This window comes from Danio aesculapii, chromosome 14 (genome assembly GCF_903798145.1).
Source record: "Danio aesculapii chromosome 14, fDanAes4.1, whole genome shotgun sequence".
In the NCBI taxonomy this organism is placed as follows: Eukaryota; Metazoa; Chordata; class Actinopteri; order Cypriniformes; family Danionidae; genus Danio; species Danio aesculapii.
This window is the reverse complement of record NC_079448.1, coordinates 52,227,498-52,246,534: the sequence shown is the minus strand read 5'-3', so window position 1 is coordinate 52,246,534 and position 19,037 is coordinate 52,227,498. Positions and strand designations below refer to the sequence as shown.

Below are 19,037 nucleotides of genomic sequence, written 5' to 3'. Positions count from 1 at the left end.
GTTGTTCCAAAAACTTGCATAGGTGACAAGACTTTTGTCAGGTAGTGCGGATGGTTTATTTGCAGTTTTACAATATATAGTGTACTTTTCTATGTATAAAACAGCTTCAATTATGTGATCTGGCATTGTAGGTTTGGCACTATTATAGGTGTTAACAGCCTACAATGGCCGTTTGCAAACCTACAATGCCATATCACATAATAGTAAAACTAGTTCGCCATCACAGAGCTTTAAGAGACCCCAGTTTCTGAACTTGAGTTTAATATATCTGGGAGATTACTGTAATGTATACGCTGATATACACATACAGTACTGTATTCGAATGTAGTTTCATGACATGCATATATTTGCACTGGTTATAGAAATACCAAATAAACCTGTTAAACAAAAACATTTGGATGTGATGACGTCAGTAGTATGCAAATTGATGCATGACATCATCTAACAACATTTAGTGACTGAACACAGCTTAACGCCTTTTCATTGAAAATAGTTGGGAACATTGTACACAACACCTTAACTCTTCGTGACTTTCATTGTAATGTAATATGCACCGTTTGGAAAGCTCCTTTAGAATGATAATTACTATGAATATCACTATAGAAATAAACTTAAATCATATATAATGTAATAATATATAAACAGACCTGTCTGCGGAGGTCACGGGTCTTCTTAGTCATTCTGTCAATAGCCGTGTTGAGGGCATCACTCTTCTCCTTGCGTCCAGCCTGTGAATAAAAAAAACAGGGGAAAATATAGTTAGAAAAATATCTTTTAAAGTTATATTCAGGCCTGTTTGGAAATAGAAAAATGATAGGTGGGAGTTAAAGATGCGAGCTGAGAGGACAAGACAAACTTATGAGATATGATGGATAAGATGCATTTTCTGCAGTGGGAGAAAATGTGAAGCAGCATGAGTCACTTGAATTGTTATAACCCCCTGTGGCAAACATTTCATTCTTGAAAACTTTGTAGGGGTTTTGGTATCTTCACCCCCCACCCCACCCGCTCCCTTTGGCGATTATTGTTTCTTATGACTAACGTGACTTCTGGTGCTGTCAGGAGGCACACGCCCACATTCTTTCACCAATCCATTTTTCAGCTCAAAAAGCCAGAGTTTCTGTCTGTCACTTTCCTGAGCTGGGCTTAAGTAGCCCGTGAAATAATTCATGACACAAATAGCTCTCCTGCTGTGCAAGAATAAAAAAAACCAATGGAAAAAATGAAAGAATGGAAGGGAAAGGCACATTAGTTAAAATGCGACATACTGGTGTCCAATTCCTCCAGCCCCAAACATCAAGGATTACAATGAAACCAATGCGCTTCTTGAACTTACTGGAAAAAATAAGTCACACTTAAAGTCTTTGCACACATTGATGATCCAAAATGTTGGTACAGATTTTTTCATATATGCCAAAAAATAAAATTACATGCAAAGAAACCTTGCACACAAAGCGCGATGTACATTAATCAGATGTAAAAATAAAAATTTAAATTCAGTCAAATCAAGCAGTGATGCCTTTTCTCTTCCTCACAAAGAAAGAAAATACTGTGTTCATCCAATCCACTGCAGAGAGAGATAGGAGAGTTCACCAAGTTACTGGGGGATCCTGGGGATACTCATCCCAAGGCCTCTAGGGATTGTGCCATGCCATTGATGTGAACAAGACCTGTGAAGGAATGATTCCAACCATAGAGGACTTTTAGAGGTCTCCATAATCCTGGACCAGGCCGTATACTAAGCAGATGCTGTGGTGGTCATGGCGGAGCGGAGAGCATGAGACTGATTCCTGAAAGACCTCAGTGACAGATGAGTCTCCGCATTGATCCTGTGGGTCAGCCTGACCACCGGCCAGTGACCTACTCTCACATCTGCAGTTCTCCACGATGGACGTCCAGCATTCTCCAGCCGCTGGCGCCTAGACTGCAGCTCTGCACAAGACCTTTGGCCAAAGGAGAAATGGTCATGCTCAATTGAGCCTGGTTTATCTCAAGGTTTGCTTTACTCTCATCAATTGGTGAAGTTTGTTCTTCGCCTCTGTCTCCACTGGCTTGCTTGGTTTAGGACTTGTGGAGCTGCGCATCGATTGATTTGCTCTTCAGTGTTTGTACTTTCAGCAGTGAAGATTAAACCACACTGAGCTGAACTGATCCTCAACTCTGAAAACTGGACTGACACAGCCGTTTCTAAGTGTTAACCTTTTTTTATAAGAAAGAGTGACTGTGGCAATGTGTGCTTTAATTTCAGTTGTTCAACATTGAAGTAAATAATCATAGATAGTATATAGTGTGTTTCTCCTTTATTTTTAAAATCAAGCAATGCACCCATCATATAGAGGCCGATATAGAGTACCGATTCTGATGCTTCAAGCTTTTTAACGGATTAAGCACATTTTCCCTCTAAGTTGACTTAATTGGAGTTGTCTCCTTACCCAAGAGTATAAATGAAGGATGCTGCATATAATACCCTAAACATGTCTCTGACCATTTAGTGTAAACATGTCAAGGTCAGAAGGAGCTTTACAGAAAATAGATAAAGTAAATGAACAATGCAAATTAGAGACATTGCAAATGATGGAAGAATTCAACACGTCTCAATCATGTTTGGAAGGCATATTTGATGCATAGGGTAAAATACACACCTATAAATGCATTACTACTTTAGTAAAAGAAAATAAACCTATAAACTACTGTTAAATGTTGTTTGATATGCGTCTTCCTCTGCTTGTAAACTCAAACAAACATTTGGGATCGGTTCATGAGATCGGTCAGATTGATGAGTACCAATCGAGCCATGAAATGTGATTATCGTCCGATACTGATATCCGGCCGAACGATTGGTGCATCCCTAAAAATAATCATTCAATCATAATCAAGTTTAAATGTTCAATTAATCGATATTTTGATTATAGGCAAATCGCCCAGCCCTAATTTAACAGTATACTCTAAACAAAAAGTTCATAGCAGTACATCTATCACAGACGTCAAGCCTAAACTAATTTAAAGGAAAAATGAAACTATTCGTGTTTGCGAAATGTGCTATACAAATAATTTGTGCAATGTGCACATGCTTTTCTTGCTTGACATTTCTTGCATATCATCGTTTCAGGCAACCAAAAAAGGGCAGTATTTTTTTGAAGTACAAGTAAAACCCTTTGTGTGACCGGTCAAACTGCTTGTAACAATGCACAAAGTTGAGCCTGGTCACGCAGAGTTCACATGTCAGCGAACACAAAGATACTATAATTGATGTTAAAAGATAAATCTTAGCAATTTCCACACCTAAAAGGCCTCCCAGTCAGCTTGGCTAGTGTTGGAAGAGCGCATCTCACTCACATGCCCCAGACAAATTGCTCATGTGCAGTGGGAAGGTAAATCTTCAGCACAGCGAAAAGCCTAGGGGAAGGCCGTCACAGGGGCACAAGCAGCAAAAGCGTGACAGTCAATGAAATATGGCAGTGGCACTGGCAGCTCGGCCCCCTCCACCCTCAGCCCACTGGGTGGTACACGGTAGGAGGCGAGTGACCGCCATCGGCCTTAATCCCCTCCTGATTTCATGCCGGTCGGATATAAAAGCACTTCAGAACAACAGACTCAAGTGTAATGGTAAGGGGTTGTCAATTCTAAATCACTAACCGTCAGGTGAGGTGTTCATTGAGCTGTACAAACATTAGCTTAATTAGCGTAGATGTTTCATTCATGCATTGCAGGAAAATAATAATGATAAAAACTTGAAGGATATGAGTTATACGATTGCATGTTCCCCTAGAGGGCAAAATGACTTGGATCGCTCAATATTGATTTTGCTTCAAGCACCAGCACTTAATTGGGCAGTCATTTGATTCCTCACACTAGTTTACGTGGTGTTTTCACACATATAGTTAATGATAGTCAGGTAAAGCCGTGCTTGCAGCATGAACTAATCTCCCTGCAGATTTGCGGAGAAAGAAAAAGATTTTAAAACAGTCAGCAGAGACATCCCTTAAGGGCGGATTACACACAGTCTCCGTAAAAAAGTAATATGACCTATGGAAAAAGATGACAAACAAATAAATCATACGGACACGAAATGGCTCGGGTCATTTTGGAAAGTGACCAGCCCAAAAAAAGAAAACGCAGATGTTCAAATTAAAGCACAGCAGGTACACAATGGCAATTTCTGCACTACCTACACTCATGCCGTGTGCATAGAAAAAGCAAAAGCAAGTGTTAAAGTGGTTTATCTGAATCAAGACGACTTTGTATAAATAGTTGCATTCATTAAATGCCAATGCATGTACTCTAATTAAAAAAAAAAAAAGAAAAAAAAGTTAATCTTTCTAACTTGACATAAGGTTGTGAATATAACACGTCTATGTGAGACTCTGAAAAAGCAGGTAATGCACAGACTAACTACAACAGACCAATAATTATGTATAAAAACAAGAATAATTTTTCACAGTAGGTGATTTGACATCCGGCAATAATTGTCTTGAAATAAATGGGAAGCGGAGAATGTTACAAAAGCAGTGCCCTGATGGCTGTAGCTGCGTCGTTTTAAAAGGGGAAGTGATCAGAAAGCATTGCTCAGAAAAATTGAATAGGTTAGTTAAACCGTTAGCAAATCCAGGATATAAGCAGGAATCCTAAAAAGGAAATTTCATTACCTTTAAGACTTTCTAAAGACCTTCTCAGAATAATTTCAGACCTCATCACCACCAAGTTCTAATCAGTATCAAACCTTTAACTTAATAAACAGTACTAGTTGAATAAATCAATGGAGCACAACCATACAACTGAACTTGGATAAGCTCAGAAGAAACAAAGCTTAAAAGAATAAATTACGTGGTTGTTTTCAGCGACAGGCTTTAGTCACTGTTTAAGAGCCCCTATTATGCATTAAAAAGGGTCATATTTTGGTTTTGGGGGTCTCCATCAACAGGCTGATATGCATGCAGTCAAAAAACACTTTCATTGTCTTAAAGTGCATTTATTTTACCTAATTATCCCAACGGTTCCCATATGATTCGTTTAGTGATTCATTTGTTCCCAAACCCCTCCTTAGCACGATGCTTTCCTGCACTGATTGTCCGATGACCCAATCTATTGTGATCGGTCGACTGCGTTCAGCATGAGACTTAGAGAAATTGCCACCATGGCTGATCAATTGAAGTAGTTAAAGTGGAGAGCGTATGTGTGAGCCCAATGCTGGAGCGCACTAAAGCAATGCAGTTTAACACCAGCATATTGCTTGATTCTTAACCATAGAACCAAATCGCGAGGATAGAGTAAAATAAATATATTTATGTTTTTTTGTATTCGAAGCTAAGCAGGGCTGAACCTGGTCAGTACCTGTATGGGAGACCAGATGGGGAAACTAGGTTGCTGTCGGAAGTAGTGATAGTGAGGCCAGCAGGGGGCATTCAACCAGCAGTCTGTGTGAGTCCTAATGCCCCAGTATAGTGAAGGAGACAATACTGAGAGTGGGCGCTGTCTTTCGGATGGGTCATTAAAAATCCCATGGCACTTCTCGTAAGAGTAGGGGTGTAACCCAGGTGTCCTAGCCAAATTCCCTCCATCGGCTCTTAACCATCACGGCCTCCCCATTCATCACCATCCACCGAATTGGCTCCATCACTGTCACCGTCCAAGCAGGGATGATGCTGCACACTGGTGGAGGTGTAGAGAGACGCTCCTCATGATTGTGAAACGCTTTGTGTATGGCCATACACGATAAATGTGCTATATACATTTACATTACTTAAAAACACTTGACAACGCTTGAACAAAATCTAAGACCTCGTTTACCTTTTAAAGGTCTTAATTTTCTCATAATTATTTTATCAACTTTAAGACCCCACGGACACCCTGAAACCAATAATAAAACTAAATGTGTATCAAAATTAAGAATAACAAAATAAACATATCCTAAACTATTCGTTTAGCTTAGGCAGTAAGCTCAAAAGGGCTGTCATCCAACACGTCAGGCACAAATTCAATAAAAAATGAATTCCCATTATATTAAGTTCAGCAAACCCACATGAAGAAAAATCAGCCAAATGACAGGGGAGCTTAGAAAAATGCATGTCTTATGTTTAGTGAAATCTCCTGTGGCGCCATGCAGTGTGAATGCTCTATTAAGTCCAGCATTCAGACTCCGTCCCCACCACCGCAGATAGATAGACAGCAGCGTAAAAAGGTCTCTGTGACGTCGGTTTGCTTGTGACGCGTTTCGTGTTAAAAACCTGAATGAGCATAAGGGAGAGAGAAGGGAAGGGCCAATCAGACTGCAAGTCACCGTTTATCAAATTCTTCATGAGCTTCCAGTGTCAACTTATTATCATAATTTATACATCAACTAAAGCAAAAAGCACACGATAGATGTTATTTCACTGCTATAGAGGGGTTTATCAAAAAAAATGAAGCGAGAGTCTAAAATTACAAATAAAAACAAACATACAAAAATGTAGAAGCTGAGCAGACAGGAAGCAGATGAAGAGATTTAAGGCAATTGTTAATTTCAGCTGTGAACTGCGGCAACACGTTGCAGTTATCAATATTCTGACTGTGACGAACCAGAGAAAAAAGTAAGGGAGGGGGAGGGTGCGTTGAATCAAACGCCAAAGCACTGTGCGAGTGTGCAAGGCGGAAAGTGAGCGAGCCAGGGAGCGAACCAAAGAGAGAGAGAGGAGGGAAAAAGAGAGAAGAGAGAGAGAGAGAGAAACTGCACTGATGATCGACGCCAGCCTGCCACCACTCTGTAGCAGTGAGTGGCTGCAACAAAAGCACAGAATAACATCTCAGCTCCTCTCCTCTGCTTTTCCCCCTCACTGCATCTCCTTTCCTCGGTGCCGAGAACTCAACACAGCACAGCAGAGACACACGAAACTGCCGTCGCAAGCGCAGCCTCTGCCTACCATCAACAAGTTAGGGATGAAGGACCTCGAAGCGGTGAAAGAGGAATGTGTGATCTTCAATTAACCAATTGAGCTGACATCATTGCGGTGGAAAGGAAAAGAGGCAGCTAAGGGACGGAGGGATCTGCTCAGCGGTGCTCCTTTGGATGCAAATCATCAACTTCAGATTTAAGGATTCTTGGAAGGCAAATAATGTTTGTCTTTTCTTAATCTGGGAATTGAAAAGGACTGGAAAAAAGGACAGACGCAAATAACAGGAAGGAAAAGGAGAGGAGGGGGAAAAAAAAAACAGCATCCCAGGACATGGAATTCCTGAATTCGATTCAACTGGGGGGGCTCAGCACTTTATTTCTGAAGAGGTTGATTCCTTTTGTATTTACCCAAAAGGCTTTTTTCCCTTTGGATTTCTCTTCCATCTGGCTGCTCCAAAAGTCTGCGGAAAAAGACAGTTGAATGCAGCCTCCGATGTGCACAAAAGAATGGGTAAGTTAGCCGTTTTATTCACAGAGTCTGGACCTGAATAGACAATGTAGTGAGTAGGAGGGGGGACAGTGGCTGGCAGGGTCTCTGGAAACATCTATATACATAAAATGCTGTTTTTTATATCTGGCATGCTTGACATTAAATAATTGGGGGAAAAAAAGATTACTTGCAAGCCACTGGAAAGAGATTGAATACAATAATAAAAGGAATGAAAAATATATATAAACTGCATCATATAAATGAAAAAAATAAGTTAAAACCAATGAGCCAGTAATATAAAAAATATATATACATCGCAGTTGATGCAAAATGATGAAACGTGGATGAATAGATGCACTGAAATGATAAACAAAATGAGTGAGCATTCCCCTCAAATGTTCTTAAAAATTCCTGGATTAACAAACAGATTGCTTCATGTTGACAAATACAGAGGAGAGCGCATGATAGTGGGAAAAATTGTTTCTGTATACTGCAGAGATTAGATTTCCCTCCCCCCGGTTTATTTTCTTATCTTTAAACCCACCCAGGTTTCCATTCAAGGTGGCCATTGGTGGGACAAGCACCAGCGGCACTTTGTGTGATCAGCATGCTACTGTGCCTCCCTACTGTGTCATGCACAACCTGCCCCCAGAAATGCCGATGTGAAGACCTGCAGTTTTACTGCGACACACAGGGGCTCCTGGCGCCCCCAGACGGTGTGGATAAAGGGGCCCTCGGACTTTCACTCAGACACAACAGCATCAGCGAGCTCAGCTCAGACCAGTTCTTTGGCTTCACCCAGCTCACTTGGCTTCACCTGGACCACAACCAAATAACCACAGTGCATGAGGATGCCTTCCAGGGGCTGTACAAGCTCAAGGACCTTAACCTGAGCTCAAACCGCATCACCAAGCTGCCAAACACAACCTTCATCCACCTCATCAACCTGCAGATCTTGGATCTCTCCTTCAACCAGATGACCGCTCTGGAGCCCGAGCTCTTTCACGGGCTTCGGAAACTCCAGATCCTTCACCTGCGATCAAACTCCCTGCGCACAACACCCGTGCGGGCCTTCTGGGACTGCCGGAGCTTGGAATACCTTGGCCTGAGCAACAACCGGCTCCGTAGCCTGGCCCGGAATGGCTTTGCCGGGTTAATTAAGCTGCGGGAGCTCCATTTGGAACACAATCACTTGACCAAGATTAACTTGGCTCACTTCCCTCGTTTGGTCGCCCTCCAGTTCCTTTATCTACAGTGGAACAAGATCAACAACTTAACATCTACCATGGAGTGGAAATGGACAACTCTGGAGAAATTGGATCTCACTGGGAACGAGATTCGTGTACTTATCCCCGAGGTGTTCGAGACTTTGCCCAGCCTCAAGATCCTGCTGCTGGATAACAACAAACTGAGCAACCTCGACACCCAAATCATGGATATGTGGAAGTCCCTAAATGTGATCGGGCTGTCAAGCAACCTTTGGGAATGTACCAAACGGATCTGCAATTTGGCCACTTGGCTGAGCACCTTTAAGGGTAGATGGGAGCATTCTATCCTCTGCTACAGTCCTGAGTATGCACAGGGTGAGGAAATACTGGATGCTGTTTACGGATTCCAACTTTGCCAAAATTTCTCGGCCCCGGTCGTACTGACCAGTACCAGCACGGAGGCCATGCTCCCTGACATCACGAGCTCCTTGTTCGGAAATATGCAGACCCCTACGCAAGACTTCTATGCAGAGGATTTTGGGAGCTTTACGATTGTCACTACTACCACCACTACCACACAACCCCCACGCACTGCCCTCGCTACTACCATGACGGTGGAGGGGGCAGATGTTACAGAGGACTACTCTGCGATGGACAACACATTGCTGACCCAGAGGGTCATCATTGGTACCATGGCTCTGTTGTTTTCCTTCTTTCTCATCATTTTTGTAGTGTACATATCACGCAAATGCTGCCCTCCAACTCTGAGGCGGATCCGCCATTGCTCGGCCATTCAGAACCGGCGACAGATGAGGACCCAGCAGAGGCAGCCAATGGCGGACCTGGCTACACAGGTGCCCTATAATGAGTATGAGACCAGTCATGAGGAGGGTGCACTTGTGATCATCAATGGCTATGGGCAGTGCAAATGTCAGCAACTGCCTTACAAAGAGTGTGAAGTATAAACTCTATTTATTCCTGCAGTTTATGGGTTTAACCATTTGTCCATTTCAAAAGATACAGGGTTTGCTTTTGGACTTTTCTTTCATTTTCAGTTTGTATGAAGAAGAATATTCCTTTGAAATTGTTAGCTTTGAAAATCTATGAAAGTTTGAGATGACTGGGATGAATTTGAAGAGAGGAAATATAGAGAAATCCACAAGTTTATTTTTGTAATACAAATGCAAAGCTTCATATCGAGCTGGGGCAATCAATCTCAGCAGAGGAAGGTTGGATGTGTCACTGCACCGCCAGTTTGTGTACTATGTATTCTGCAGCACAGAGGAGATGAGAAATCTATAGCCAAACCGCCTGGAACCCTGTGCTCCAGAAAACAGTTTATAAAATGTCATATCTTCTGATAAATGGTGAAAATTTATTTCATGGAAAAAAAATAGTGTTACATATGCTGAGCAGTGCAAATTTAAAAGGATAAAAAAAAAGACATTTGGTGCACGTTAGCAACACTATAGATCTCACTCACACATTCGCTTTTGGGGAGAGGAAAAAAAAGCAGATGTATACAAAGCATTTCGACTCACCTTTTCTAAATTGAGAACAAGTACTGTTACAAATCAAGCCACATAATGAAATTTAGATTTGAACAGGGAATTCAACACACTCGCATTACTTGGCTTCCTCATGTGGCAGAAATGATCGTTTCACTTTGATCGAGTCTTAAATTCAAACTAATGAGAACACTTAACAGCCTACCCGTTTCTGCATTTGGTTAAATTCAATAAACTCCGTCCGCTTCCTTGAACTCTTAAAGTCTAGCACTTTGTGTGAAAAGGTTAATGTCCAATACGGCTCTGCACTGGTTCAACAAAATGTCTGTTGAACAAACTCCCTCTAATACAACTTCAGCAGGGGTTTACTAAATGTTAAACAGAGGCAACTGCTCTATCATTGTGCATATATTCTTACATAAGACGGTTCAAAACACTGACATCTTCACTGTGATAGAACAATGCTGCTTAGATCACTGCATCATTAATTAAATGGTAGAGACTATCAAAGAAAGCTACACAATGAAGCAAACATCAGCTAGAACAACTTCCTAGGGAAAAGGGAAGAGCTAGAAATCGGAAGGCATGCAGAGGACTGACAATTGTCTCCTAAAAATAAGTGTACGCTTGGCGTCGCACTCTTCAAATGCAGCAAAGAGAATAATCCCACCTGACAGCTTCAACATTAAGTCAATTAAGCCAGGGAAAATTAATCTAATATTACCCCCTTAAACCTCTGCCCTTTAATTTTCAGCCTCTTCAGACAGTAGAAAAGCAGTACTACTAAAAAAAAAAAACTTCACAGAAAGAAGAGCGTTACTTCATAGCCCTGCTTTTTCTAGTCCATAAACACTACACATACAAAAAAAACTTTTGTCTGTGCAAAAAACATCTAGAGGTTCATAGCAAGGACACAAAAGAAAAGCTGAAGCGAAGCATAGCGCAGCTCTCAGGAGAGCATGCAGAAGACGACGGGAGGCTGGGTCAGGAGACATTTGTATGCAGCACTGAGAGGACAGACATTAGCATCAAACTAAAGAAGCCGCTGCTGCAGTAGCTCTTTGTGTTGCAATCAAGAGTTGGGGGCAGGGATGCACAGGGGGGAACAGAGAGCAAAAAACACCAGTTAACGTCTAATTGAAGTCAATGAGCGTCTTAGGAGCCGCTGAATCAGTGTACAGAAACCATTAGAGGAAGAAAAAAAAATGCATGACAAAACAGTGACTGACAACACCTTGGGCAAGATCTGGAAAACTCCGCATGCCACCCTAAGACTAGCCGTAATAAGGCTTATTGGCTCGCTGCAGAAAAAAAAATTAATCATCAAGCTTTATAGCTTGAGAGAAAACTGTTATAAAAATAAACATCCAGTCATATCCTGGCAGAGGGTTTTAAGAGGAAAGCTCCAAATCTGAGATATTGGCATTTATATCAAAGCTGTTTTTTGGTCACCTTCCTAATGGTAGTAGGAGAGACTAAAACTTGAATAATAGTGAAATACTGAAATGAAGTGTGCCTGAACAGACTGGTTAATGTTGTCCTCTAGAGGGTGCTATAAAATACCATGAGTGAAGAACCAATGCAACTTATTTTCTCTAGCTGCAACCTTGATAAAGACAGTTTCATATTGGTAAGGACAAACAGAGAGGGAATGTAGGTCTGTGTAGCTTATATTTTCTGTACATCCAAGAGGCGTAGCTGGGAATTTCCATGCTGTTGGGCCACATGCTAACATTTTACTGAGCCAAGAACATCCACCAATGGTGTTGCTTTGTTTTGGATTTAGTGAAGCTGACCTTTGCTTTCTGCGCTTCTCAAAAACACCTTGCATGATTATTAAAAAGTTTACCTGAAATGCACATCAGCACCATTCCCAAAACAAAGAAAATAAGGAAAAATAAGGACAGACAAGCCTCGTATCCTGATCCTTTAGGGATATGAGGTAGGGGAAGAAGGATTTTATAATGAAATACCGAAACATCTTTTTAAACTATCAGCTTATAAGCAAAAAAAAAAAAAAAAAAAAAAAATCACACAAACCACTGAACATGAATCCATTTGCACTCCTGTAAACCTTTTTTTTATTTTTGGGGAAGTGGTTATCTTGCCATTTGCTGAATCCTGCTGCTCACTCTGGCCAAATGAATCCCCTTTCAACAAAAAAAAAAAAAGAAAGAAAAAAAAAAACAACCCAAAAACTTCTTTGTGCAAAAATGAATGCTTCTCACCCTCCTCTCCCCAAAACCCCGCTTTTTTCCTTTTGTATTGTAATATGTACTATTTCATATCTGTATAGTGGGTAAAGATGTGGCCAACTGAAAAGCTCTTTTTTTTTCTCCTTAAGACGTATATTTTTAAATAAAAATGTTACAATTTATAAATGCTTTGGTCTAATATGCTCTTCAGGTCCCCAAAGTCTTACTTGCCTGTAAACACTGTTGGTTTCTTTTAAATATCTTCAACACAAAGAAACGCTATCGTCTATCAAGTGTGCTGAATACAGAGATGGCTGAAAGGCTTTTAAGGAAGGTGCACTCAGGGTATTCGGTCTGGGCTTCAGGCAAGGTGCCCTTCTGAAGTAAATGGCTTCTGATATCATTAACATTATCATAACCCGGCACTCACCTGCCCTTCTAAACCGAGATAACAACCTGCCTGAATGACTGGCATCAAATGCAACAACACGGCCGAGATTCCACTCTAGCCCAGGGCAGAATCAGCTTAAAAATGCTATTATATACACCTAATGATTGACGTTGGTTGGAAATGATTATCTAGCCCACTGGTTTTTGATTTAAATACGACTAAAATAACCATGGGCTGGTGGACGCTGACAGAAAAGTAACTCGAAAGTTTTACAGGTGAATTACACGCGAGCATTAGCAAGTGCCACATATCCATGTATCCGTCTGGACAGGTTTTTCCGTCTTCATTCCTATGAGGTTCTTCGGTGAGCAGAGAACGTAAAATGGTGCTGATGCATGACATTACCAGTGGGAAATTACTGAGGTCTCAGACGCTCCAGAAATACTCTTCCAAAAATAAATGAAAAGGCAAGTTAGTCACTCTGAACCCACAGAAACTGAATTCCATCCAAAGCTGAATCGAGAAAATAATTCTGTTAAATCTAACCATTGGCCAGGAAGAGGAAGAACCGTGCCCATAAAAGAAAAATATTAAGCATAAATAAACAATGTACGTGCATTAGAAAGCCATGAGCAAAGAAAACAAAGATTTACTCAATATCACTGCAGCTGCAGTCTCTGTGGAGGTTTCACAAATGTGAGGGTGGCAGCAAGCATATGCCACAACAGCTACCCGTCTGCGTTATATACTGTGCACTGCACAAGAACTGCAGGGCAAGCTGGAAGAAAACCAATTTCCAGTGCAGAATGGAGGGACCAAAAACATAAATAATACCCAGACTGTTACGATATGCCTAACCTTGGGAGTCCAATACATCAGGCACAGTGAATATCAGCTTTTACGTAGCCATTTTAAATGCTTTTTCTATAAATAATGCATTCGGTTATCCAGCCACTTTAACAACAATGATACCGCATGTGTCATTTGTCATCGCTGCCTCGCAGTTTAAAGATTTTTAGATCTTTTGTAAATCTCAAGACCTTGTAACCCAAACGATGGAATTGCTTTTAGTGATTTTACTCGAGGTAAAGAGGAGAAGTCACCGGTCCACTCCCTCCAGGCGGCTGTTGACCACTGGTTCACAGAATCACTGCCTATAGGCATTTTTTTTTCTCAGTGAAAAAGGAAAGTTGTCTGGGAGTGGCTGAAGCTGAGCATGATTTATAGAGGACTGCTATTTCTTGGCCAGACGGCGAAGATGCTTTGTGACTACAGAGGCCTCAGATGCAGCAGCTTTCTAAGGCTTTTCACTCACTGCGAAAGGAAGCTATTAACTCCAAAGGTCACTTTTTAATTTGGTTGCGCCCCTACGAGGCAGAGGTCTGTCCTCGACTGAGGAAATGAAAACAGAAGTGATTTAACTCAGGATTTAAGTACACCAAGACGAACAGAAGATAGTGAGAAGATATTGTGCGTTTCAACTTGAGCTCGAACTGTACACCATGTACCCAATTACTAAAGCTCGTTTAAACCCTGCAGGAAGTCACTAACATACACACACAGACAAAAAAAATGCAACCAGAAAGACCAGAGGAAAATTGGCTAATACTTTTAGAGGACTTCTTATTGTACCACAGCAGTCGCTCCAAACGTTAATTTGCTTCCTCTGTTTTTACGTCCATGAAAAAGGGTCTTATTTTTCTCCCCGCATCATTTCTTTAGAGCTCATAGCTCTCAGGGACCACAGAGGATGAATGGACACCTCTCTTCAAAACAAGTCTCTCAAAATGAACTATATTAAAGCAAAGGGCCGAAGCTCCATTAGCCACCAAGGGTAGTCATCCCTCATCCGCTGCCTGATCAAAGCGGTCAACAAAAAGGAAATGATAGCGAGAGGCGCAATGCGGCTCAATGAACCAGCGAGCGAAAAATAAAAGCATTTTTTCGGTACATTCAGGAGAAGCACTAGTGCTCTTGGATGTTAAGATGATAGCAAATGATGTCGTGCTAATTACTAGCTGCTCATGAAGAAAGTCAAACTCTATTTGGCAAAGGTGAAATGATAAATACAGATGAAGACATGTACAGGTTTAATCAAATAGGCATCTGTTAATAGATTGCAAGCGTGCTTTCTGATTCCTTGATTTAAAAAAAAAGATAGCTCAAAGATGTACAATTCTAGGAAATCCAAGACCGTGTGTGTGAGTGTGTGTATTAGTTTAGTCAGGACTTTTAAAATCTTATGTTTACAGCTGTAACTTCAAATATCTATTATGCAATGAATGGTAAAACACGGAGAAAAGATTAACCACTTTCAGTAAAACTCTAAAGGGATAGTACACCCAAAACTCAAAATTATTTACTCACCCTTTGGCCCAATCTCAATTCTACCCCTTAACTCTTACCCCTTGTGCATTCATGTGAAGGGGTAGGGGTGTCCCAATTCTCTTTAGCATCAAGGCGTAGGGCTAAGGGAAAAGGCTAGACAGCCCTTGAAGCAAATATTTTTTCCACACTTGAAACCAAGGGATAATAAATTTCCCCAGAATATATCATCTACAACGGCAGAATGGCTACACACGGAAGTATAGAGATGCACAAATTTGTATTTTTGCTATTATTAAGAATTTTTAGCACAAGCAAGCATGTTTTAATACTGCAGTTCCTAACAGGGGGGGTCCTGGCCCACAAGAGGGCCACAGCAAGCTCTGTAGGGGGGTGGGTGTCGTGTCATATTTAAAAACATTTTTAGCAGTGGACAAATAGGAGAACAATCATGTTGCTTTAGTTCATTTTATCCCCTGGCTGACCAAATAAATGGATAAATTTGTAATTCGTACTCTGCAAAAAAGACAGTCTCACTCATTCGCCTTCAGGAGCTAATAGTAATGACCAAAGCATACTGGACCCAAGTGAGGAAGCTCCAAACATTTCGGGTCGCAGCGCTAAAATACTGGAAACCTCACCTGGAAAGTTACCTGAACTATGGACTTATTCCATTTTCTAGAAGCAAAGAGTCCCTGACACAGCCACAGTGCATTAGCTGCACCAAAGATCTTCCTAATGAATGCGTGAGGCAGTCCAAATTAAGACATCTGCAGACGACTCATTCCACAGTCACCTTAGAATTATAAAGTTCTATCTGACAGTGTCAAAATTGAGAATACTGACATTCTTATTAGATGACAACTTATTTACATTATGGGCTGTTTTTTATAAGTTGTTTAAATTAAGATTTTATTTAAAAAAAAAACTAATGTTACACACATATTGTTTGTTATGGAAAGCAAAAACTTTGAAGCTCAATATCTCAAAATCATTCACAATGCAGATAGAACTTTATAATTCCAAGGTGACGATACTGCAATGTGTACCTAATACAAATGGCCAGCTGATGTTTTGCTTTTATATTTTACATTAAGCTATTATTTGTGCATGAACATATCTAGATATAGTAATAAACATACTGTTTGTTTGAAAACAACATTTTTTGACATACCTACTGCAAACTTATATGGGTGATAATATCATTAAATGTGAAGGGGGCCTTAAAATAGGGGGTCTCGGGCAAAAAAAAGGTTGGGAACCACTGTTTTAATACATTCATAACCACGTTTGTGATTTACAGTCATGCTTTAAAAACTGCTATAATAAAATCCGCTAGATTTCGCCATCTATAATCCCTAATAACTCCTGTATAACAGTCCCACAACAATCTGACACTCGCTGACACTCGAATACCCTGTCAGAAAAGTCTAGAGGCTGGGATTCTTTTTACAGTGTCTGGTATAATGTCAACGTGTGTTTATATAGATGAATATGGCCACGGTGTAAATACACAGTCCAGTTATGATCTTGTTACCACATTATATCATCATGATAACATGATTTCGTTGCCTTCAGTGATTTCCTGAAGATAAACACCAAAAAAATAGAACAACTGGAATAACTAGAGCCATCACGGTCGTCGATCTCATATGAAGCAAGAGATCGTGATGACATATGATGACGTGCAGGTGCTGTAGTGCCGTCCCATTTCTTACAGGAAAAATTTGAAACCCTTCCCCTTGGCCCTTTAAATAGAGTGTGAACGGGGTACAAATATAAAATTGGGATTGGGCCTTGTTCCAAAGCTGTTTGATTTACTTTCCTATGTTTAACACAAAAGATGTTCCTCAGAAAGCTGTAAATCTGTATCCATTTACTTCCACATAGTGTGTTTCTCCTATTGTGGATGGGTTTAGCCATTTTCTTTAGTGTTCAACAGAAGAAACAAAACTTAAAGACTTTGAACAACTTAAGTACAAGTAAATATACATTTGTGGGTGAGCGATTTCTTTAACACACCGGCTATAAAACCTAGAAAGAATCATTTGATTTTAACATTGTTAATAATGATGACCATCGCTAGATGTGGACACGCAGGATTTAAATGACAAAACGCTCCATTTATCTCTCACATGGTTGCCAAGGAAACAGTGTTCAGCCAAACTGAATTTGTGTTCATTACCATCTAGGGTGTGACGAACAAAGACATTCATTATCCTTGTTCTGACCAGAAGTAACTTTACGCAGGCCTATTCATGAGGACGTCTGACACATCTAAAGAGAAAGCAGATATCAAGGTGCATTTGGAGCTAATGCAATGAGTCAGAGCTAATCCACAGCAGCGGGTTAAGAAAAGGACCCTAATAGCACCGTTCTTTGACTTGTCAACAGAGGTGACCTTCCTGCTACAAAGCTTGATAACAAAAGCATTACAGGGAGAAGCGTTTCCCTCTATGAAAGAACAGAAATGGTTAAGTGAGGGGAGCTGAAAACTGCAGTCTGATGTGGCACAGCCACCGCCACCCACACGGTCTTCATAATCAAATATGATGTAAGCGTGCTATAATTACTCCTATCTGGATACCATCACGTTGCCTATTATTTTCACAGCGCCACAGGTGAAACATCTGCATGGCACTCATCATTGACTCACTGAATACAGTCAAGAGACCATGTGCACAACTTAAGGAAATCCAATTACTGCCTCGAACCTCCTTCAGAGGTGCTCTCCAAAAGCAATCAGATAGATCGAAGAGCAAATTGCATGGAGATCTTAGCATGAAGAACTGCCAGATGCTACGACTGTATCCAGTGACACTGCCGTGTGTGTTTTTGCTCACAAAACAAGCAGAGCCAGAAGCAATAAAACCGGAAGGAGAGAAAACGCTACCAAGAAACTCAACAACCCACAGGGTTCAAGGACTCCAGAGCTGTGCATGTTTGAAGCATTTATTATGAGCGTCCAATTAATCTGGAAAATGCTTAGCAGGGAGGATGCATCAATCTGGATTTCTCGTCAGCCAATAGCTTCTTACCATTTACTGCTTTCCACATTTTAAAGCTCCTTCCTCTCTGGACCCAAAAACACATCTTGGACTGGAGCGGTGAGAATCAATTAAGCCCAGTCAGAAACCCATAACAAGGAGATATACAAGTGGAGGGAACTGCCAAAAACCTGTCTTGAGTGCAGCCAAACTAGTCACTTCATTTGGTTTATGGTGTAAGATTTTTAAAATCCCCAGTGCAACATCATAACTACATAAAAATCTCAAAGTCGCGTGCATAAATCTGCAAAAAAGTCCAATTCATTAATTGAAACGATTCAAAATGACAAGTTTCATTTTGTTTATAAGATTTTTAAAAATTCCAACCGCAACATCATGAGCAACTACATGAAGTCTTGATGTGATGAATCAGAAAAGGCACGCGCATTAATCAGCATAAATTTCCAGTCCATTAATTAAAACAATTCAAGTGACAAAATGAAAAATATGAATAATGCAACTGATATTTTGAAGTGAAAATTAATTCTGAATAAGACTCATTCAAATCTTATCAATTATGTCAGGGTTTAAATCAATCTTTCTAAATTATATAAATTAAAACTTGGTAGGTTTACTATGCAATTTTAGATTTCCTTGAACTAGAAATGCATGCCATTTTAGTGTGCGGCAGACTTTCAGATTTGTAGTCTGACTCTGGGTTCAGAAAAAAAAAACAGTCCTGATTCACTTAGTACTTAATGCTTTAAGACAAAACGTTAAAATAAATAACTATTTAAAAGCTTCTAATATACATTCAATTCAAGTTTATTTATATAGTGCTTTTACAATCTAGATGGTGTCAGAGCAGCTTAACATAAAAGTTCTAGTAAACAAACAGTGTCAGTCCAGTTTTCAGAGCTGAAGTTTAGTTCAGTTCAGTTCAGTGTGGTTTAATTTTCACTGCTGAAAGTCCAAACACTGAAGAGCAAACCCATTGATGCACAGCTCCACAAGTCCCAAACCAAGCAAGCCAGTGGTGAGAAACAAACTTCACCAATTGACGAA

At 40.5% G+C, this 19,037-nt stretch overlaps 2 protein-coding genes across 2 annotated transcripts in view; one reads left to right on the top strand and one right to left on the bottom strand.

Moving 5' to 3' along the window:
- ctnna1 (catenin (cadherin-associated protein), alpha 1) overlaps nucleotides 1-19,037 on the bottom strand; it is a 204,032-nt gene that overhangs the window by 120,169 nt on the left and 64,826 nt on the right. The window contains exon 8 of the mRNA XM_056472184.1: nucleotides 648-728. Coding sequence (XP_056328159.1) covers nucleotides 648-728 — 81 coding nt within the window. The remainder of the gene's footprint in view (nucleotides 1-647; nucleotides 729-19,037) is intronic.
- On the top strand, nucleotides 6,742-12,079 carry lrrtm2 (leucine rich repeat transmembrane neuronal 2). The gene is made up of 2 exons (XM_056472185.1): nucleotides 6,742-7,379; nucleotides 7,907-12,079. The coding sequence occupies exons 1-2, from the start codon at nucleotides 7,376-7,378 to the stop codon at nucleotides 9,529-9,531; spliced, it is 1,629 nt and encodes a 542-aa protein (XP_056328160.1). The 5' UTR covers nucleotides 6,742-7,375; the 3' UTR covers nucleotides 9,532-12,079.